Source organism: Megalops cyprinoides, chromosome 1 (assembly GCF_013368585.1).
Source record: "Megalops cyprinoides isolate fMegCyp1 chromosome 1, fMegCyp1.pri, whole genome shotgun sequence".
Lineage (NCBI taxonomy): Eukaryota > Metazoa > Chordata > Actinopteri > Elopiformes > Megalopidae > Megalops > Megalops cyprinoides.
The window spans coordinates 15,884,062-15,908,205 of NC_050583.1; the positions used below are offsets into that span (position 1 = coordinate 15,884,062).

The 24,144-nt window shown below is 45.2% G+C and overlaps 1 protein-coding gene and 2 long non-coding RNA genes across 3 annotated transcripts; all 3 read right to left on the minus strand.

The window, feature by feature from the left end:
- Nucleotides 1-4,036: 4,036 nt before the first annotated feature.
- LOC118793579 lies at nt 4,037-4,835 on the minus strand. The gene is made up of 3 exons (XR_005005662.1): nt 4,736-4,835; nt 4,217-4,247; nt 4,037-4,077 (listed from the first exon to the last, which is right to left on the minus strand). It is a non-coding gene; the product is annotated as an uncharacterized LOC118793579 (long non-coding RNA).
- A 223-nt stretch (nt 4,836-5,058) lies between these two features.
- On the minus strand, nt 5,059-19,593 carry LOC118775645. Its single transcript, XM_036525696.1, has 18 exons — nt 19,588-19,593; nt 18,789-18,896; nt 18,134-18,334; nt 17,570-17,683; nt 16,546-16,670; nt 16,114-16,333; nt 15,546-15,693; nt 15,096-15,262; nt 14,809-14,992; nt 13,493-13,595; nt 12,895-13,015; nt 12,666-12,741; nt 12,106-12,339; nt 9,724-10,029; nt 6,563-6,910; nt 5,540-5,836; nt 5,374-5,412; nt 5,059-5,069 (listed from the first exon to the last, which is right to left on the minus strand). Exons 1-18 carry the CDS (start codon nt 19,591-19,593, stop codon nt 5,059-5,061), a joined length of 2,808 nt encoding a protein of 935 aa, XP_036381589.1.
- Nucleotides 19,594-19,715: 122 nt separating this feature from the next.
- On the minus strand, nt 19,716-20,664 carry LOC118773960. The gene is made up of 3 exons (XR_005004794.1): nt 20,498-20,664; nt 19,888-19,994; nt 19,716-19,766 (listed from the first exon to the last, which is right to left on the minus strand). It is a non-coding gene; the product is annotated as an uncharacterized LOC118773960 (long non-coding RNA).
- Nucleotides 20,665-24,144: the final 3,480 nt, after the last annotated feature.

Here is a 24,144-nt window from a genome sequence, read left to right on the forward strand (position 1 = left end):
AACCTGCAATTCTCCACCTACAATTGATAAGTAGGGTTTGGATTCTCACACCGCCACCTACTTTCACACAGTCTGACAGGAGGATAAAACCGCAGGAGGGGGAAGCGCCTGGCCGCCCTGAGGTTTATCACACCGTACAAAGGTGCTGCTCTGGCCAGCAGCAGTTGAACACATCCATTTTCTGACTCCTGTTGCATTATCGTTGACTACCACTCTGCTGTTAAGTATTTTCCAGGCTCTGTTAGGAAAGGAACAGCTGAGACATCCAGAATTTATTAACTTCATAGTAAAGTCTCACTGAGGAGTTAATATAGTCATTATGACAAGAGACCGAGTGATGTATTTAAACATGATAACACACACTGATAACATTCTCAACCATTCTGAGTACTGGACCTCTGAACAAAGCCCTGGGACTAACCAATTTGTTAACCAAAGCATGCACTGTGAATTTTGAAGTGGTTGTGTTTCACTTCTTCTTACATTGGAATGTTCCTGGTAATAGTACTTGGTCTTAGAAAGGCGTTCTGTTTTAGGAATGAAGAAACACAGATGTTGGAAAACAATATGAAGCTGCTGTCCACCTTTCGCTAAGTACTGCTAAGTCTTAGCCACACCGCGCTATTTCAGCTCACACAGTAAAACTTGAAGCACTGTTACTCTCTGGCTTCTCTCTGTCTGTGCCTCCCTGGATATCAGGATTGCATTGCCTCTGTTGGCAAGGGCTCTGTCTCCAGGGAAACCTAGACTGTGACACTATTCAAATAATGGTGACAGCAACCTACTATGCCAGTTTCAACTTTCCAAACATTTTACCAGTTATAACAAAGCAAACATTTCATCTTTATTTTCTTTCATATAATAAGTCATAACGACATACCTTTCCTGTAGACTTTTAAATTGTTAAAGCATTCTATTCCTAATTCTATAGCCTACAGTGCCCTCTTGTGACATGTGGAAATAACTGTTCATAGATGAAGCACAGTCCACACACAAACTGCAGAATAAATTTGTCAATGATCCTAAAAATAAGCCCACAACCCCAGCCCAGACTAAAAAAGACAGAATTTCTCTGTGGCATCTCATAAAAGATACATTTTAATTGAAAATATATTTTACTATTTCAACATCTTTATCAATAGACATATATACATTAATTGTATGTATGCACATACCACTGCACAGAAACCAAATAACTCATTTTAGGCTTTTCTGCAAAATAATGCTTTTTTGCCAGATCCTTTGGAACTTCCCTCAGAATGTTTTTCTTTAATAACTAAATATTGTGCAAGACTTAGCAAAAAATAAGGAACCAACATTATTGAATTACCACCATCACCATGTTGTATGAACTGTAAACATGAATATTTTGGGGGATTATGGCTACAGTTGTGTCTTCTTTCACTTCCTATCATACTCTAATACGTGATATCTGGCATTAACAAAAGTTCCCCTGGATCCTTCCTTATTGGTGCTCTCTGAATATCTCAACAAGATTATCTCACAAAGAGCAGCAGTGAATAAAGTTATTATTCAAAAGTGAGAAGTAAGGAGGAGAAACAGTTGACAATTAAAAGTTAAAATACAGCAATACGGGTCAAAAGGGGAAGGGGAGAAAGAGATGTGTTCCCTATGGGAGATGGGGTCAGCTGGTCGGGGGGTTCAGAAACGTGGAGAGTTGATCCTGGGGGGTGGGCGATGAGGATGATCGGAGCGGAGCTCTGACACTGGGACCCCATTCCTGCAAACAAATCCCAGAGAACGCTCTGTCACAATCACGTCATTTTATACCCCACAAAGCCAAACTATAAGAACACAAACCTGGGCACAAAACCTTCCCGGTTCCCCACCAATCACCCCCTCAAAATCACACTTCCACTCCCCAACAAACCGCCCACCCCTGTACACCTCAGCAGCAGTGTGACTCACAACCCATGCCTCAGCTGTTTTCCTATTACATCTTTCATTCAGTCCCACACAGATACATGAACACCAGGCTGAACCTCTGCCGTGCCTGCAATTAAAAACTTGGGCCTGAAACAGACACACAGCGTGTGCCCATACACATGGAGCACAGCACGGTAACAATGTCAAAATCAGCCAACACAATATAGCTTAAACAGGTTTGGATTCAGAAAAGACACAGGAGGTGCCCCAGATCCTGAAGTGTCCTCTGCCTCATGTATCGCAAGCCCTTTCTTTTCTCTCTCAGGCTTCTTACGAGTGTTTTTCCTCGTGCCGTTAATAGCTTTAAACGGGCGCTGTGCTGATTTGGGATAGAGAATCCATGTAAGAATTCGAAGCCCGGCAAGAGGCATTACATTAATCTGCCTAATTAATCGGGTAATTAATCCACGCTCGAAGCGAGTGAGCCGAGGTTTGGAACAGGAGACAATGCCGAGCGGGCCCTTGGGAGGTGAAATTTGGAGAGCACTGCGGCTACAGTGCGCCTGGGTGCATGGACGCCCGGTGGCACAGAGGGAGGGCATTGTTACTGCTGCGGGAGGGAGAGGGAGCAAGATTAAACACAACAGAGGAGACTGTTACCGACTGCAACATTTTCAGCGCTTGCTCCATCCAGTGAGCGCAAGCAATGACGCGTAGTCTTACACGCCTGTATGAAGCAGTGCTGAAGTCACGGTGTTTTGAAATGCATGGGGAAAGGAAATGATTTTGCTCAACACGCGTTGCTACAGAGTACAGAATGGGGTGGTTTAAAGTAGTCACGACACGACAAACACAGTGTACTGACAATATATGTTTAGGGTTCAAGGAGAAGTCATAATTGTTAGGTAGACAAGGTAAGGGAAAAAAAAATTGCTTCCAGTTCAGGGAAGCAATATCACCTCCATTCGCTTGCTGAAACGCTTCTTGCTAAGCACTGAATGTGCTTCCTGCCTCAGAATTGAAATACGTGTTTAAGTTGTATGATTGACCCATCAGAAAGGTCTAAACCACATAAATGGACAATATAGCCTTGTGGGACAGAAACGGCCAGGAAATGCAGACGTCTTTTTTGTCACTTATTGAACTCTAGTGATAGGGGCATAAAATGTCTTGACATGACAAGGGTTAAAAGGAAAAAGTAGAGAAATCAAACCATGGATGAGACAAACTCATGAATAAAATTCTTTGCTAATACATATATTCAACTGCCAGGTGGAAAACCCTTGCAAGGCAAGGTTTTCACTTGTATATCCAAGTGAAAACCATCTCTCTAAAATATTTATGAAGTCAAAATATATCATTTAAGTTCAATCTTACTAGCTCAACAATCATCTATTTTACAATGTCTAAACTGCACAACAACAATTAAATAGAATCCATGCGAACATTCCATAACAGGGATTCTACACAACAGCGTGTTTAATAATGAGATATTATAATTAGATAATTATACTGCAACACATTTCCATGTAATGCCAAGATAGGCATAGGTAAACCAGGCTATATCTTCACCAGAAGTCTTTCTTTTGTCTTATCACCTTGGCCATTTTATACAGCTATGACACTGTAGGGTACTTTTTATTTCTCCTCTGAAAAAAATACTCTACACTGAAAATAATCTTCTGACAACTCTTCCTGAAGCGGAGGCACTATAGTGGGCATGTTTATTAATATAGCTCTCATTATGAACACAGCTGTCAGATTAGAGCAAAGATCAGATGGCGGATCATTACTGACAGAGGGATTTCTGCACTGCCAGCACCACTCAATGGGGTATTGAGTAGAACTTTCAGAGTAGCTTATTAATAAGTGAGAAGGGAAGGTATATAATTCATTACCTGAGAACCAGTGCTGACACGGTTGAGGGTTAGGTCTGTGGGGGGAAAAAAAAAATCATGCCGCATAATTTAAATAAAGCAAACTGACGACACATGTCATTTCTTTGTTCTGATCCTCACTTTTGACAAACAGCTCATCAGTTCTGAAGGTCAAGCGGCCCTAATCACTGACCACACATGTGTCATTCAGACAAAAACAAGTACAAAGTACAAAGCAGCATGAAACAAATGAGGGGACTTGCCAAGGATGTGGTCTCTTGGGTGAATGCATTTCCAGAAATGGGCTTCCTCCCTGTACACAAGTAAAGAACATTTCTGTTCTTATGTGTTACACATCAAAGGATGTGATATCATGCATTGCTAGAACACTATTTATGTTAATTAATGGCATGCAAATTACTCTAAACTGACTTCCTGTGTGTTATACCCACCTTTTCTTTCTTTCCTTTGCCACAGCTTTGACTGAAATGTAAAGAGACAGACACTGCTGTTATATCCTGGAGCAAGGTGATCACGGCTGCAGCAACAGTCATCTGTTTGAACAGCCTTACTTAATATTTATATATAAATATTGGTGCAGTGGGTGCACTGTGGACAGGCTGATTCAAACAGAAGCGTGAAGAGCACAGTACACAGACTTGCTGTATTTTTCATCATACTTATATATTAACTGAAGAATCTCCACTGTGAGCGGTTGAAAAGACGTCATTTGAATCTAGCAGAATTTTGGTGTGTTGTTGCAAGTGCTGTGAACAAATGTAAGTGTGTTTCCGAATTAATTTGTCTGATTGTATACCCTGGTCCGAAATGAAGAAAAGCTTATTTGAAAAAGAGGGAATGTTGTTTGAAAGTACACCCAATGTGAACCAAATGCAAGTGAACTTGGTGTGACGTGCTCTTAAAAGAATAAAGTTGTGTAAAACAGAGCCCTAAATGACTACCTTCCCTACCTTTCCTGTGAATGGCGATACCCAGCCCAGCCAGCACTACCAGGAACAGAAGGACAGCTGACACCGAACCTGCGACCAGTGGCCAATCGATAGACCCTAAGGGAAGGAGAGCACAGCCCTCTGTTTCACTCAGTGAACACAGTTTAATGCTGGGTTACAACACTGCCCCCCCCCCCTTCCCCTATCCACTAAATCAGAGGCCTCCTCAGCATTGAGCGTTTTCTGACATCGCTGAGTGGGCCAGTGAATCAGTAAAACAGGAAGGGGGAGGAGGGGGGGGGGGGACAGGGTTTATAATGTTCACACTGGGATTCTCTCCGTCCTTACCAGTCATCTAACAAGGGTGCACACAGGGGGGAAAGTAGCACAAAGAGAGGGTAAGCCATACTGGGGTGTACTGAATAAGGAAAGGGACTTGAAAGTGCCTGAAATGCTTCAGTAAATGCCTTGTGAAGATGAGAGATGCAAATAAATAAACTGGGTGCTAATTTACAGCATGCGAACATAAACAGGGATGGGAGTTGGCAGTAAGTGAAGCTGATTAACGCTCAGATGCAGCTCCCTTTAATGACTGCGCCTCTCTGTGTAGGAAGGAACGGGAATGATTACAGTATACGCTGAAATTTATGAAGCGTTACCTGATGGAGGAGTAGGTGGAGACGTGACGACATCCGTGTCTGAGAGGCAATAAATGGAGCAGATGGAACCAAGCAGAGAGCACACAGTTAGCGAGGCGAGTTCGGTTTTAATTACCGTTGCAGAGAACGTCGCGCATCACACCTACACGCTGGCACATATACGCACCCGTGGGGGTGGGTACGGCGAGGGGACGGCTGCGCTCTGACTCCCTCCAGCCGTCACCCAGCAGCACGCTGTACTGGCACTGGTACTGGTCCGGGTCCCGCTGGTGGACGGGCAGGGGGAAGAGCACGGCGTGGCGGGTCGAGGGGGCACGGCGGACGCTTACAGGGAGCGAGGAGCCCACGTGGAACAATGAGAACTGGACCCCGGGGTAAGACGGCGACCCCCTGCACTCCAGAACTTTTCTGAACTGGTCTTTTGGGTCCTGACCCAGGGAGAGCGTGGGTGCAGGCAGCAGCTCTGAGAGGAAGACATCAAGAGGAGAGAGAAGCCAGAACATTCACACTTGGGCACCACATCACTATAGGATATTTTCAATGGCTTTTGCTGCATACTGCTGTACTGCTGAAGGGTCACAGACAATAATTCCCCGAAAGTGACATTGATGAAGCTTATGTCATACCCCCAAGTGAACCTACTGTTTGATTGGATAAAAAAGTTATATCTGATTCAATGAATAAAGTTGTTGTGCATCACTAACATATCCAGTACTGACCCTCATCTTCTCTTTGTCTTTTCGCTTTTTTAAAAGTTGGAATGCACAATGATATTTTCCCCTTTTCCCTAATTTAGAACATTCCCATTGTAGCATAGATATGCCATCCATCGCTACATCCCCCACTAACAACCCAGGAAAGTGCAGACAAACACATGCTCTCCTCTGAAACACTTGGCAAGAGTCACTTTTGTTCATGCTGCAGACCCCCTGTCAAGCCTGCACAGACATCGGACATGTGCAGTTTTATCCTGGAGAATGTGGGTGCCCAGCTGACCAGTGGGGGCTGCTGGTGTCACCCCTATCCCCAAAGGAAAAAGCAAATTTGTCCTCCGCTGTAGTATCCCAGTCATCGCTGGCTGATGATATGGCCGGGGTTCCATCAGAGCATAGCTTGCGATCAGCACAAACACCTCAACCACTGAGCTATACAGGGGAACTCCCTGCCTGTCTCTTTCTGTCATTCTCACCTGAGACAGTGACACGGACGGGTTCGCTGGCAGAGGAGTTTATCTGACCATGTTCTGGCAGGGCGACCTGGTACAGGCAGGTGTAAAAGCCCCCTTCCTCTCCCCTCACTGGGCCGACGTCAAAGGACACCTCCGAGCCAGGGGCGGCGGAATAACGCGACACCAGCGAGACCGGGGACACCATAGACGCCTCGGTCACTGCACCCCGCCTCAGCAGGAGGAAGGCTTGGGGAGTGGGGCGTTGGAAGGGTGGGGCTGAGCAGTGGAAGGACAGACTCTGGCCCCGGCTGACCCTGCCACCAGGGGGCTCCACTGATAAGAAGGGTTGTGGGGGAGGTGAGACTGGAACTGTGGAGGGAGAAGTGAGAAAGAGTAAGAGAACAAAATGGAGGAAAATATGAGATTATTCAAATATGAAGGCCAATGTTGCCCTGCGATACAAATATATATATATATTTATTTATTTATATATAAGATATATGAAAATGTTAGCTGTTTTCTTATAAACCAATAAGAGAATATATGACACACCAAACTAAGTGCTTTACAGAGAATATGTATGAGGGCACACAGAGAAGAAGGGGAAGCTGCTGTATACTTTGCAGAGCAACTGGTGCACTGTGTGCTTCATTCTGTGGCTGAGTGGCTCTGTGGAGATGGCAGCACGCCTGTCGGCCTCAGTGTAAGAGTTTAGGGGATGTGGCAGGTCATACTGAGGTTCCAGTCACCGCATTGTTTCAGCTGCTGCCAGCTTTATCTCTAACGGTCACACCTCAGTGAAGTCATCTTCTCCACACTTCCTGCCACATGCTTTTATCTCTGCGAGTATCTGTGAATGTGACCATATGAGTGTGTATGCATACCTTCACACCTGTGTGTGTGTGTGTGTGTGTGTGTGTGTGTGTGCGTGTGTGTGTGTGTGTGTATGCGTGTGTGTGTGTGTGTGTGTGTGTGTGTGTGTGCGTGTGTGTGTGTGTGTGTATGTGTGTGTGTGTGTGTGTATGTGTGTGTGTGTGTGTGTGTGTGTGTGTGTGTGTGTGTGTGTGTGTGTATGTGTGTGTGTGTGTGTGTGTGTGTGTGTGTGAGTGTGTGTGTGTGTGTGTGTGTGTGTATGTGTGTGTGTGTGAGTGTGTGTGTGTATGTGTGTGTGTGTGAGTGTGTGTGTGTTTGCAAGATTCTGTGTGTGAGACACACCCACCACAATGTAAAGAGGAAGGACAATGAAATCTGTAAATCAGCCAGTTGGTAGCTGAGCGTCTACGTCTACGTTTCTCAAAACGGATGGGAGTGTTCTTTTGTAATAACGGAGGTACAGCATGTCTGAGGATATCTGTCTTCCTTTGTCTTGCACTTCTTCAGGAAAGGTAATCTGTCTTTAGTATGGCACAGTTTTTACACAATTTAGACAAAGAACTCTTCCACAAAATCCATAATAGAAACACAGCTGTAGAATCGCAAGTTCAGTGTTGCTTAGAGACGGCTGTTCCTTTGAACACCCTCCCACCCCCAGGGCTCCCTAAACCTTGCTTTAGGAAACCATCATATAATGAACAATTATATGACCAATTACAGACAGAGCAAAAGCTCAAGAGATTAACTCTAAAGTTGGATTTAAACAGACAGACAGCATTTGCTAGATATATAAAATATATGGCAAATTTGCCCCTGTTTTAGGGCATAATGACTAAAGGCATGGCCATAGTGCATTGGTGGTTTTTCTTGGATTAAGATGCAAACCCACATAAAATTTTTATGGCTGAAGACAGTACTTGGAAGTCAGTGTGATGTTTAATGGGCAGTGACTGAGGCAATGTTAGGAGTCTTGTACTGTACCATTTTACAGTAGGTGGGGAGGGTTTTGGCACCAGTTTGGTTCCCAAATAATAACACATTGTATTAGTCCTGCCTTAAGGGACAAAACGTGTAAATCCATTTGTTTGCTGACTGAGCTACAGTGTTGTAAAAAAACATGGGATTGTCTTCATGTTCCTCAATAAGATTTGATTAGTACAGTAGGACGATTTACCATAACTGTGGAGGGGCAGGATTATTATACTGTATGTAGTAAGGCCCTTCCAAGAAACTCATTAATAAACGGAATGTTCCCCACTATCAGAAGACATAACCATCAGGGAGTTTTAAATGTAGACAGTTCTCCTTCCTCTAATCACTGAGGCAAGCTTCTGGGGGTAAAAATGCAGCCATCTGGTCTGTCCACTTTAAACAATTCGTTTGTCAGAGCCCAGCTTTGGTCAAATGAATAACATCTACATTTTTTCAGTAATTAGTTCATAAATAAGACTGGCTTTGCGGAGAGAAGAATAAATGTTTAAGAGGCCAAATTGGACAGAGGGGAAAATAGTAGACATGTGGACATTTGGAATCACTGAGACTGCTCTAAGTACATAAGCTCATCAGGCTTATTGTTTTTTATTGTGAGCAATGAATTGAATTCAGTGTTCTTAATGGGTCTAGCTCTATCAAGCAGTAAACTCTGGGCCAGTATGACACAATCCCTGAAAACAAATGAACAAATGAAACATAGCTCAGCTGGGCTAGAGCATGCTTATCCATCACTAAATCAAACTGTCACATGCTGATACTAAAAACTGAAAATGCCAAAATATCAAAACACGTGTTCGAATAATCCACATACGTCCTTTTTAAGCAATACTCTTAAGTTTAAAACCACAGTCCTTTTACAATTACATACTGTACAAGAGGGCTATCTGAAGGCTAATGTCTTGATACAGCTCACACATATGCGATGACAGTGATGCTATCATCCGCAGAGCAACACCATACATTCTTCAAAATCTACACCCGTTTCCATCCTTGATTCTTTATTTCAGCAGAGAGTTTTTCAAATACAAATCAATATCATCCAGATATTTCAATATTTACATCAATATTTACATGTGCTTTTATAATGACTGCACTCAGGTGCACATGAACTCTTTTCTTGCTGCACTAATACCATCAAGTCGCAGGCTGAATAAATCTGGGCATTCTGACAAAACAGCACCAAGCATCACCAATGTGTTCAGCACAAGGATCACCAAGGCAACAAGCCCATCAAATTCAACGCAACCTGCTGGTGTGATCCAGCCAGAGGATTCCACACTGAGCAACAGTACACCAAACCCAGCCCGCACACTCACCAACTGGGCCCACTGTCAGATAAGGGCTGACGTTGCTGTAGATTCCGTCACGAGTCTTATACAGGCAGCAGTACAACGCCTGTTTGGCCACAGCATCACCTCTCAGACTAAATCGGGCTCCTTGCTGTTCGTTTTCGAAGTTTATGCTGTCCACCAGCTCTTGAACTCTGAAGAGACGGAATAGGACCCCGGTGTGGCCCCTAGGGGCCTGACACAGCAGGTGTACCGTACCCCCTTCCTGCGCCTCCTGGGACAGTGAGGGTGCCGGTGAAACAGGAGGGGCAGGGTCTGACACAGAGGCTGAAACTGGGAGAGAACAAAACACCATCAGACTGCATCCGTTCCGTTTCAGTATTTGAAAAATGTAAACCACCCATGAGAAAGGAAGATTAACGTTGTCTCTTAAAATTACCTGAATTTGGTCATTCCATGTAGTCCAAGCTTATGTATAAAATATTAGGTATCTATACAAACAAACACTATTTCATTAAGTTCTGCTTTCTTTGTTTCCCTAAAAGGACTTTTTAGCCTTTTTAGCCTTCTTCAAGATATTTTCCCATTAAGATTAGATTACATATGTAGGAAAGCAGAGAAAAAATACTTACCCCACAACAGCAGGATACAACTGTTTATGAGGACTAACTCTTTAACTGAGCAGTACTGTCGAGCTGCTGGCATTCTTCACCGCAGTTCACCCAAAATTCAGTGCATTATAACTGTCAAACTGAACAGGATATAGCTAGGAGTGTGTGTGTGTGTGTGTGTGTGTGTGTGTCTTTGTGTATCTGTGCGCATGCATGTGTGTGGTTTGTGGAACCACCTAGTGCAAAGTCACTTTCATATGCAACACGGTTCTCACAAGACAGGGAAATGGTGCTCTCATGAGGTCTTTCTACATGGAAACACTTCTTCCCTGTTCATGAACGTCCCCCCTGACCGTAAGCAAGGATCTGATGTCACCTAAACAGGAAGCAAAACTCAAACCACAGCAGCTTTTTACCAGATGTTTTAGTGGTAGTTTACTCTCAGACCTTCAGAAAAGACTATCTGTAGAGAGGAGGAACTTCTTATAAAACTTACAGCAACAGAAATGACAGAGTCATCTATATAGATACTATCACTGTCTTTGAGAGAGTCCTTTTTTATTTTTTTTTTCTCATGCAGGAATTCAGGGAACAATATTTAAAATAATTTATCTCAGTCTGATAACTACTGTATACATTTATTTGCTTATCAATCCACTTCATATCATAAATGGCGACCAAACATAAAGCACTCATATTTTATTATGTCTTAACCATTCCATTACCTAAGCAGGTTTACATCTGGACAATTTCAAGCAGAGGACCATTCTTGAGTGAGCTACACCAGTGTTCCATGCTGTGAGTCATGTACCGACAGTCACAACCCCAACACCAGCCCTCGCTGGAGAGAGCCTGCGGCCGCTCTCATTCTCTTTTTCATTTCCCGATTCTCTTCATCATTTCCCTGTTCATTTCCGAGGCAACGCTTTAAATACATTTCAATTTGCCTTTTCCTCTCCCTCCCTCCTTTTTCAACAGACGCTTTGTGATCGCTAATTGCTCATTAGGCTCATCCCATTGCAACAACTAATGCACTCGCGTAAGAGCGTGAGGTGAAATACTAACGCAATCTTCTGATATGCACACACACACACACCTATTATGATTATTTTCAGCACCCCAGGTTACACAGAGCAGCAGGAAGCAGGCACCAAACAGAAGATAGGTGCATATAACTGACACCATATGAGCAACTCGTAGGGACATGAACGAGCCAAGAGCTGTGTCACAAAGGGGCCCTGGTCAATCTACCCACCCCTATCCCCAGCAGAAGGTCAATTTGCTCTGCTGCTGTGAGCTCCCAGTCCTTATTGGCAGATGACATTGCTGGATTTGAACATACGCCATAGGACTGAGCCTACACTTGGAAGAAGCACCCTAACTAGCTGAGCCACTTCTGGGTCCCTTCTGGCGGCACTTTCCCGAGACAACATAAAATAAATTAAAATAAAAATTACAGTGTGTGTTTGTGTGTCATAAGGGTGTTATCAAATATTTTCATTGCATATAACAAGAATAAACAGCAATACGTAGATCATAACAGATGCAGGCTTGTAGACATATCCCATTTCCTTCTCTCCAAGGACTGCAGGACTCTATCCAAGAGTTAACAGATGGACCGCAAGACAATGAGGCAATCAGAAAAGCTCCAGGGCCTGTGCCCCAGTGAGGTGTACGTTGCGACTGGGCTTCTGGTTGTGGCATGCAGGGCTTCCGTGGGGGTGGGACTGTGAGTGGGGGGGTACCATTTTTGTGCAGCAGACCTCTGTCCTGACCTCCCGCATCTCTCCAGCAGTACCCAGTCTGTCTAGCAGGGCCTGCACCTGGTGACAGAGAGGGTGAAGGTCGCGGAACAGGCCCTCCGAAACAGCCCGGCAGACCCCCACCACACCCCTCACCCACACTGCCCTGCTACCCCTCGCCACACTTTCCTGCCAGTTCAGTACTGTCTCCCACACTCCAGGGGGCGCCAGAGCCTCAGGGTGCTGCAGTGTTTGCTTTAAGAGCCAGGAGAGGCCTTCAGACATCTCCTCTGAGCATGGAAGGGAAAGAAAAGACCAGCAAAAAAGCAAAAACCTGATCAAGTGGGAAACAAATAATTAATAAGGCACCAACATGACAAAAATCACAAATATCTGAAAACATTACGAGTGTTTGCATTTATGGTTTGTTCATGAATCCTTTCTCCACTTGAAAAAAAAAAATTAAAAGCAAATCATTAATTTATTAAATGTGAGTAATTCATAAAAGCTCTAGTCATGTGTTGTGCACATAACTCTTCACAAATCACAGGAAAGAAATTCCCTCATCCCAGCACATTTTCTTTACACGCAACAGAAAATTCATGACACTCTTTACCAATGGCTGCCTGGTATGGTAACGCTGTCTGTCCTGGTGCCGACTGCTCCCCTTGCTCACCCAGCTCCAGGAGGCCCTGAATCAAAGTAACAAGAATGATCAGTTCATGTTTCCTGAGGCAGAGGAGAAACAGAGAAACAGTGGCAGAAATGCACCCAGTCCAGTCCTTAACATATCTCCATGCAGCCTCCTGCCTGGGGCTGCGGTTGAAAGGTGACCCCTCACTGACCTGCAGGCCCTCGGCAACGGCAGAGAGGAACTCCAGCTGAGCGCAGACACTGTGACACATTCTCCAGCAGTCCGGCAGACAGGCTTCCTCTCCTGTCACCAGACACCTCAGAGCCACCAGCCTGTGTTGGGGGATAGCACAAGCTGATACACATACAAGTGTACATGTGCAAAGAACTGTACATTAAACACAGCACAGACTACAGAGTAATACAAGCACCAGCAGATGCCACACTAAAGACGTACTGCCACATACTGCCATAACTTAACATGCAGCAGAGCCAGAGCACAGAGAAGCAAACATATTCCAACTTCCATAAACCATTCCATTCAACTGTTTATTGTTGCTTAGTACCCACAACACAAGTCGCATGAGGGTGCGTGTACTATAAGCAAACACACAGCAAAGTCAGGTGCTGTGAAATAGACAAGCCAGGATGAACCAGACAGCACAAAAAAAACCAAACAGCACAGGGTTTGAGATGATGTGCCTTGAAACTGAAACATTAGCATTGTGGTTGCAAGTAATTTATTTGCTGTTAACAAAGCATCATTGTGAGGCTGTTATGGCACACAGTCTTGGTGATACTGCCACTTACCGGTAGCCCTGCAGTATCTCGCCTCTCAGGAAAGCGTCGGTGATTTGGGAATCCACCTCTGACATCACCTGCTGAAGACTGCCACTACTGAATGGATCCTGTCCTGAGCAAAGACAGCATTCATTCGAAGAGTTCTCCAAGCCAAACAAGTAATTTTTGACTAATTGAGTCTACTGATTATTCAGTTATTGAGACTACTGCATTTTTGCATTTCAGTGCATCAGTGCAGCTGCACTTAATGTAATTAAGATACATTTTAATATGCAGCAAAGACCCAGTTATTATAAATACTGACATGAGCCACAATCTGGTGGAGACTCAAAACCTCTGACAAGGAAAACTTGTGTATGCACTGACACCTTGTGGATGTATGTTGCTATAGACACCCTACGGATCTATGCACTGTATAACATGCCAAAGTAAGCTGTGACCTGCAACTGTTTGCCTATCTCAAAATCTTGATCCTGTAAAAAAAAAATTATCCTGTAACCGCAAGATCATGACACTGAAAACTGTAATCGGATACACCCCAGCCAGGCCACATTGGACAGAGGTCTTAGAGAACTGGATGGTGAAGTAATTTCAGAGCATGAAGAGGACCAGTACATGGGGACAGAGGTACTGCTGGAGTGTTGACTGCAGTGCTGTGAGGCACTGCTGGGGCCCGCGGCTAATTTAGGGTTAAGTCATTGACCGCAGTGGGGACAGCTTCCTGGAAGAGCATTAGGTGAGCATCAGTTATTGTGAAACCACAAAACTGCAGCTTCCTCCTGAGACGAACCACCCCACCAAATCAGTGCTGTAAAGCTGCAGGGCCCACAGCTCCTAATATTGCAGCTGTGTGGGCTCCCCAGGTCTAAGACAGGATATAACTCCTTCGTCTCAGACCCTGAAGAAAAAAACCCAGCCTAGGCTACAGCAGAGAGGGTAAAGAAGGGTAACTCTGGAGCTAGAACCCATTTTAACACTGCAGAGCCACAACAGCTTATAAGAGCGATGACCTGAGGAGAGAGATGTGAATGAAGCATCACATGAGCCCAGAATAGAAAGCCACTGTATCCTCAGAGAACCCTGGGATCTCCTCCAGGGCATACTATTTTTGATCTTTGTCCTGGGCGGCGCTTACAACGCAGGCTGCTGGAAGCTTTGCAGCAACAGGAACCAGACAGGTCTGACTCGCAGATAATCTGCTGCACAGTCTAGACTGCCGAAGGGTTCTCCTGGGGCAAAGTGGAACAAAACAGAACACCCGAATGTCCTCAAACTCCCCAGTCATGAGAGCATAGCTGGAGTGCAAGGCTAGTAGAGGCACATACCGACGGTGCGGAGGTGGAGGGCCGCTTGGTCCAAAGAGGTAAAGACAGCCTGGTAGAGGAACAGAGGGTTGTGATGGGGAAGACACAGCCACGTGGATCCATCCTCATGCAGGCAGTAGAGAACAAAGTGCTTCTGGAGGGGTAGGAAGCGCCACTGCGCACTCCCACGCGGGGCCCGGAACACCTGCAGGCGCATACAGACCACCGTACACAACAACCTAACAAACAGCAGATTTACGGGACCACCACCGCCCCTCCATCCAGGCTTTGTGGTTTAATGCTGTTACCTGGAGGTGCACAGGGTGCTTCTGTCGCAAGGCGTCTATGAAACACTCCTGGAAGCGGGTTGGGAAGGCTGCGACCTGCTGCATGCGCCACGCCCGCCCAGGGCCCAGGTGCACTGTGTATGGAGTCAGGCCATCCTTCCCACCCAGCTCAGACAGCTCAGACAGGACTACATGGGGGAGCACAGAGTGGCCAGAGAATGAATAAGACAGGAGTGAGCTGTGTAGAAATTAAGAGCTGAATAGGCTGTGTTCAATAACTAGGACCATATTCTAACCCTTTTTGCCCTCTAGTGGCAAAGCATCATTACTACCATTCACTTCAGAGGAACGTTCTCTCTAGGACAGTTTCCTCCGTAAGTTGAAATCTTATTTTTTTAATCCTTTTTCAGGTACTAAGCAATATTAAAAATGAATATACATTTTAAAAACAAGATTAAAGATCCTGCTTACCCATTTTGGCGTACACCTGCAGCACTTCTTCAAGGCAGCCAGGTGGCGCTCTTATGTAGCAGAACTCAACAACTTGCAATCCACAAAGGAAGGGAGAGAGCGTCCCAAGCCATGCCCTGGGGGACACAACTGCTATGCTTCTCTCCACCTGCGGACATACAGCGTGCTGTTACTTACAGGATTTTGGAAAACTACAGATATAATGTCAGCCTGTGTCCATTTGGTGCATGCCATGACATATTGCAATTAGTGATACTGCAGTATCTTGTGAGACATTTCATATTTCATACGAAAATTCATTTTTTTATATTACGCATTTTTATGCAATTTCAAAGCAACTATAGCTCTGCTCATATTTCCCAGTTTGGTCACCTGCTCTGAACTGGACTGATAATAACATGCCTGTGGGTACATCTGGAGTTTGTATGGATTTTCAGATGTCTGCACGCAGCATTAACCATACTGTGGTGGCATATGATTGTCTAGGTATATATTTGACAGCATCTATGATTATAACAATATGCAGGTGCAACAAAAAACACACAAATCAGCTCCTCGTGTACAGTACCTTGAATCTCCCAGCATGTTTGGGCTTACACTCCAGGCTCTGAGCTAGACGCAGACACTCTTTGACCCGGTCAGGATGCGAGGCCCCGAGAGCAGTCTGCAGGCCGAATCCTTCGCCCCCCGGCCCGCAGTGCAGGAGTCCCCCGGGAGCGCGGGTCAGAGTCTGGGGCGGCAGCACCTGCTTCAGCAGCTCCGCATCTGACTGTTCCCATAGTGACTTCCTGTGGGGGCAGGCCATAATACCACCCCGCCAAATCAGACAGCATTTGTCAGTCTTCCCCTTATCATGTTACGAAACATTTAGTACTAAAGACCTGTACCAATGACAGAAGATGATCTGTTTTCCAATCATCTGTTTTTGAGCCAACTCAAAGTAAGAGGCTGTAATGTGCACAGACAACACAGGATGGACGGCGCTGAGTGAGGGCCTGACCTGAGCGCAGCGAGCCTGAACTCCTGGACTAGGGAAATGTACGGGTTAAAAGGCAGCGGGGAGACAGAGAGCACTGTCCATAGACATCTCTCCCAGCAACGGTCCAATTCACAGTCCACCAGGTACTGAAACGCACACACAGATATACAGACACACTCTTTTGTATTTCATATTAAGCAATTGATATTTTAATGAAAAAATTATTTATATTTATTATAAAAAATTACTAAAAACAACTTTTATGAAGATACTACTTAACATGCTAGTAATTACTGTGATAATTAATTACTATTCAAGTGTGTATGCACACAAGTGCATGTGTGCGTGTGCATGAAAACCTGTGCATGTGCGTGTTCACACATATGTGTGTGCATATGTATGTGTGTGTATCTGTATGTGTGTATGTGCACGCGTGCATTCATGCATGTGTGTGCATATGTGCAAGTTACCCGTAAGACCGCGCCTGTTAGGTGTGCAGGGTCCTCACCGCGTCCTAGCTGCACTGTACGCTCTGTGCAGTACAGCAGCTCTTTGTCCAACACTGCTCTCTGCATTGCACTGGTATGCTGCTGTGGTCAGTGACCAAGAGGAGTGAGACATTACCCCCTAACTGTGTCCCACCTCTTTTTTAACTTCTACGAGAGTCACATTTATTTCATTTTATCAACAATATGTTTTTGATCTTCTTCCACTGAATGTGTCTCGTTTAATATCCTGCTTAGTCACATACGGAGCACAAAACAGTGGTCCACAACGCCTTCAAGGGTTCTGGAACAGCAGGGGTGCAGTTTGGTCACTTCCTGTAGTGCAAAATTTGTCTCTGTGCAGTGACTAATCACTATGATAAGATTTGTTAACATGTTTCTAACTTTCTGCACTAACATCATTGGTGTGCAAAACCACAGGATTCTCATGGTGGTGAACACCCACCCAATTACTATGGATACCTAAGTATTAATAGTGCAAGGTAAGACTGAGCTGAATCAGAAGCATGCAATCACAAATTTGAGTCATTCCTAGTTACCTCTACTGCACCATCCCCTGGCTCAGCCTTCTGCAGGATGTCCTTGAGGACCGGTACCCAGGGCAGGGAGTCTGACACCAGCTGGCACTCCAAAACACTGCTCCTCCAGCACCACTGGATTTGCATATGTGAGGGAGAGACTATACAGTATCATCGATACCACTGCAGTGACAGAGCGAGACTATACAAGCACTGTTCTTCAAACAGACAGAGGCATGAAGTCAGAGCAGGCTCGGCGCCCAGAGAAAATAAAGAGGGGTGCACTTGTAATCCACTGGGGGGGCACAAAACGTCATATCTTAAAAAAAAAACATAACAAATACTATGTAGACACTGGGATATAAAGAGACAACTGGGGGGGTGCACTGAGGTCCGCCTGGGGGTGGAATGCACCCCCATGGCGCCGGCCCTGAGTCAGAGTACTGAACATGCACCTCTGAATGCCTACACCGCTGAGCATACAGTGCAGAGAGATGTGCTAGCGTCACTGTGCAGAGCACACACACGGCGAGAGACATGCTTACAGCACGCCAGTGCGCATCTCCCACCCCTTCCCCGCCTCACCTCTCTCAGCTGTGCAAGTGCGGTATGACTGGGGCCATGCGCCAGCTGGCTGCGCACAGCCTGCAGTTGGCTGCGCAGACTCTTCAGGGAGTGCTGTGAGTCAGCGCACCAACTGTCGTGGGGCTCTGACTCAGTCACATAATCCAGAAGCAGCTCCTGCAGCTGGCCAGCCAGGACGGCGCATATCTCCGCATCCATGCTCTGAAAGCAGACATCAGATGTCTTACCCTTCTCAGATCCACATCTTGCACAATGGACGACAACTAGCAACCAGCGCAGCTTCAAGCTACCTAAAAAGCTAATGTGTGGTCACATAAGGCAGCAAGTTAGCTAGCTAATTAGCTAAGAAGAAAAGCAGTCCAACCTAACAGATCTGAATATGCTCCTAAAGTATATATTTTAGTCTGTAACTTCAGAAAATCCGTAGGTCTGCTTTGCCATTTTCCTTCACATGCAGCAAGGTGATTAAGTACAGAAAAGGCTGCAGTTAAGGTCTGTTAACATTCAACATTTACTTTTTAACAATGGCACTGTTAGCATTGCCACGTTTAAGTGCATCTGCACCCATCCTGGTAAAAAAAAACAAGACATAAGTGTTTGATATGCACAGGTAGCTATGCTCTTCTTGTTTTTGGCGGAACGCCCGCCTCCTCACCTCTGCCGGCTGGGACTGGAGGAGCTGGCAGAGGGACAGAGCGTGCTGCCTCAGGGCCCACAGCCCAGCAGCCGGACCCTGCAGGAACCTGTAGAGCTGCTCCAGAGCCTGGAACAGTGAGCAACAAGATGCAAAACATGGCGATGCAGGCACCTCTGTGGAGGAGTGACTGGATTATGGAAGTATTCTGAATGCAGATGTAGAAGCAAACCAGACTACTCCAGGGATCACCCCGGAGACAGTGGCACACCTGTTTTCGACTCACAGAGAGTGAGTAATGATAATTACAACCTTACAAGGAATTCAACCTTACAAGGAATTCAAAGCTTTTTAAAGTGAGGTTATTCGCCTCATCCTCCACCACTGTGTGTGCGTGTGTGTGTGTGTGTGTGTGTGTGTGGGCAAGAAGCCATTTTCCACTAAAGAACTCACTCATATCACTGGCAATAGAGACCAAAGATTTACTAAGTCAGTTAAACTGGGAAGAGATTACAAAACCAGATTGGGAATTTGACCAGGACACCGCAGCTGCCGAAGATACCCTACAATTAGGATACGGTAAATCTGATGCTGTATTTAAATACCACAGAGAGTCAGGACCTCAGCCCAGCAGCTCATCCAATAGACAGCACCTCAAACACTAGCTCCTGCTCTCTCAGGTTCTCTCTGCAGCGATACCACTATGAAAGGTGCTACACTAAAACAATGGACTGATTTAATGCAGAGAATCAAGAGAGGATTACAGCTCATTCAGCACCCCAGCCCTCTCACACACCTCAGAGTGAGCGCTCAGCCCCACCTCCATGGGAGGTGTCTGTATTTCAGTGCTGCGTGTGTTGCCATCCGCCTCCAGGAGCAGAAGCAACAGCACACAGCAAAGATGAGCTGCAGGGAGGGCATCCTGGGGGAGACGCAGGGCTGACAGCTCCCCTGTCAAGATGTTACGGACCGGGGCAAAAACATCCACGATGCTCTCTGCTGCAGAACAAATATATAGCAAGCATGGGGCATTATTTTCTTGAAGTTTTCCTCTTTCGTATCACTGATCTTACAATGCAATAAACATGAAAAAAGGTTATAGCGCAGGGAAGTTTTTGACCTGCATGCTCAGGTATGTGAGCACGGGTGTAAGCCTCAGCCTGAGCCTGCTGGGGGAACACGCTGCAGCACAGCAACAGCAGGGGGCGCTGTGGGAAAGAAAGCACTCTGACAAAAAGAAGAAGAGGAAAGATGTAAGCCATTACTACCCATTGTCACTCACTTTAGGGCAGCAAGATAATGACGCTGCAAATGCGAAATGTTTTATCATTGTGTTATATATTTAAAGAATCAAAGAGCCAGATCTTAAAACAAAAAAGTATCAAAATTGGGTGTGTCTAAATAGGATGTATTGCCAGGTCTGTTTATAATGAACTCATATGACTGAGCAGTATCCATTTGTGAAATATTCATTCATTATAGTGTCAGAAACAGCAAAACTACAAACTGGATTTTGACTATTCCATCGAAAGGCACACAGGTGATGCTTTATGTTCAGACTCAGGCATGTTTCTCATTAAATGCTTTGAATATTCCATTTTTCATTTTTTACAAAAGACTTTGCTGTCAGCAATCAAGCATTTTATTCTCTGTTTGTAGTGGGAAAACACCACGCATCCTTTACATCAGAGACATTGAGAGTTTGTAGATATTTCTCTCCATTCTCTCACCTCTCCTTCTCCTTGTGGTCAGAAGCAGTTTGAATGACCGTGAGGCAATAGGCCTTGCTGCCCCTTTGGTAGCGTAGGCCTTTGGGGTCCACCCTCCAGATGCACAGCACTTTCACAAGCCCCTCCCTGTCACGGTCCAGGAAGCTCTGAACCGCCTCCTCGAACCCTGAGTCCGGCAAAGAGACTTCCTCCTACAAGATATGTGACATTTGTGTTAGTGTAAGGTAAGAGTTACACATTATTGATCACATGAAGAAACGCCTGTCTCAGAATAGAGAGATACGTGCCTTGGAGAACACCTTGGTCCCACCTTTAACATCAGCTGGAACTGTAATTCTGCAAAATATAAATAAATGAGAAACAAAGAGATCAGGTGATTCAAACAAATCTAGATTTAAAAAGGAAGTGCATAGTAGGTGACTTCCAAAGTTAAATCCAGTAGAAGACTTTGATTTAATTTTAATGTAAGTGACGTTATGCAATTTCGGTAACTAATCAGCTGTTTTCCAAAATTGCTGATTGTACATACTTAGCTGCCACTCTCTGACAACTATCTCAAACAATGAGCATGCAATTGTACGCTCCAGTTGCACAAAGCAAGCTACTTAAAACTCATCTTCTTACCAACTTTGAGGATGTCAAAGTTTAATGGATTTTTTTAATAACAAAAAGGTCAACACATTTATTACATACCATAAGAATTAGTTTATCCAAACATGTCAGCTGCTTCTTCCAGGAGTAGATCAAATATGTGTACGTTTCTTTACTTTAAAAACATTACTGTGCCATTGTACAGTATTTGCAATAAACAAAAACAACCACTATATACAAAATTACAAATGAACTGAACAAGAACAAATGACTTTGACACCTGAAAATATTAAGGCATTTGGAGGTTGTGCTAAGCATGAGATATTGACTAGACTTACAAACTGATAACATGAAGTCCATACATCTACCGATAGCCATGTATCCTTAATGTTCTATGGGTTCTAGTGCTTTGTGTACCTCAAACCCCAAACTTTTTTCTTATCCTGGTGAGGAATTAAGTTCGTTTGGCTATCAGAGAGACGGCACTACACGCAGTACATGGGGTATGAATTGTGGTTTTCAGCTTCCTCTGCAGTTATGCCGCCTTCTGACCTCCACTGACCCGAGGACACGGTGGCGGCCCTGCTGGCTCATCCTGATGACATCCTGGCGGAGACAGCGGGCGAAGAGGGCCCGGGCACGGCACGGGTCGGGCCCAGCGATGATGCAGATCTGAAGCAGATCCAGGCAGAGTGCGGGAGAGGCGGGGAGGAGGGTGCCAGAGAATATGCAGGGTCCTGTGAGGGAGCAGGCGGCCTGGATCTGAGGCATGGGCAGAGAGGGAGCCCTTCAGTTATTCAGGCAGTGTAGCATAGTCGTTAAGGAGCAGGACTCCAAAAGGTTGCCGGTTCGATTCTCCTCTAGGGCACAGCTGCTGAACCCTTGGGAAAGGTACTTAATCCACAATTGCCTCAGTAAATATCCAGCTGTATAAATGGATAACATTATAAAAAACCAATATAAGTCGCTCTGGATAAGAGCGTCCGCTAAAATACCAATAATGTCATGTAATGCAAAGACACCAGAAAGGGGCCATGGTCCGCCTCAGAGCAGAGGGTGATCATTTGCGACGCAGTGCATTCTCAATGCAGACTCACAGTGTAAGGACTGTGGTGGCCCATCTTCGAAAGCGGAGGGGTTGCATCCTCCAGCAGCCATTGGTACTGCCTCATCTCCCGTGGGTTTACACAGCGGAGGATGCTGGGAACACCCCACACATGGGAGCACCCTTTAGCACCTGAATGTACAGGTAGACAGACGATAGTAGATAGCGGAAGCCACCAATGTCCCACACACTACTTCTGCCTTATCCATATTATTACAATGAGCAGAGCTTCCACACTGATTATAGTTGATATGTGGGAAAGGGCAAACCTCTCATGAAGGCAATGACTACCAAAAATAACATTGAAATACAGGCTTTGATTAACAATCCGCCTTGCCTGACCTGCAACATGTTTGACGGCAGTGAGGGTGGTGGGGAAGGAGACTGCCCTTTTGAATCTCTCCTCAGTGCTCGGCTTAGCCATCCTCCTCCTGCATACAAAACAGATTCGATCTGCGAGACACCTGATTTTATTGCTATTACTCTCTTGCAGGGATGAGTATGCACCACACCGTCAAACATAAAACGATATCTGCATAGCACAGAGGCATCCCACCACATCCCACATTGTTAGGCATCCCACCTCTCCGCAAGCTGTCGCAGCCGGCCCGCGAAGGCGGGGTACGGGTTGACTGGGACCGTAAGCGAGCCTGCTGTCTCGTTTGCCTGAGCGTGACGCAGCGTGTCGGCACACAGGCTGTGGGCGCAGCGCTGCAGACCGCTCTCCTCCAGATACCGCCACATCTCGTTCATTTGACGTGCTTGCCCCACCTCGCTGGGCCTGGGGGGCTGGGGCCGCTCGCAGAGAGGCGGCGGAGCTCGCTCAGACCGCTGCATCACTGTCCGCGCCTGACAGTGGTCATACAGAATTTGTAAAGACAGCGCAGGTCAAAATTGTTAAAGCTATTAAGAAACATTGGGGCAATGATATTACTATATGCACAAACATCATATACATTACACATTCACATCAGCACACGTAACTTACACAAAACACAAACCACTGAATAGTGAACGGTAGCGTTTAGCATTACTATTGGATTATAAATTAAATATGCATAGTTCGGCGACATATTTTAAATATTCGGCTTAATTACAAGGATTGTCACTCACTCATTATCAATGATGTTCGTTACAGTTAAAATATTAGCAATTCACAGCTGCATACACCTCACTGAAGATTGCTTACTGCCTTCTACGACAAATGACAGTAGCCTGAAATGATTCACGTGTTGTTAAAGCGTTTTGTAGTTTTACAGATTTATCTGATCAGATATTGTCATTATTACTATTTAGTACAGTACAAAAAAGCGTTACAACATTGCCAAAGAGAAATAACCAAAGTGGCTAAATTACCAAAGTACAATGTGTATTAAAAGCTTATCTGTATTCCTCCACACAGTACCTCGCACTTAGCAGCAAACAGTTTGCATGCGCCTGTGCCATAGCAACCCGTTGCCAACCGATGTGGTAGACAAAACCAGTTCCATGCTTAGCGACTAGAGTCGAATAATCGACTCCTTGGTCAAATAATTTAATTTAGGTTTCGTGCAGTACTCAAAATAAATAGGTTGAACTACGTAAAGGCAAGTGAACTGGTTTATCCCCCTCAGATCCTAACAGACATACATAAGAACAACTCCAACCCCACAAAAATAAGCCAAAAGGCCTTCAGAAGAACTTCAGAAATGTTCATGGGATTGCAGCTTGAAAGAATAGTCAAATGAACATCCCCAGGCTAAGTTAGAGCACCATCCCAGGGAAAACAAACACTAATATTCAACACAAATCCTGAAATAAAACACTGTGCAGTTACAGCTTATTACTCTTTGAAATAATGCAAATGAAGACATTCTCTTGATAACTTGGGGCAATAGCATGGTCACGCATAAATACAGGTGTTGCTGGACATATAGGCAAGCTTTCATACAACGTTGTGAGTATGTTTTTC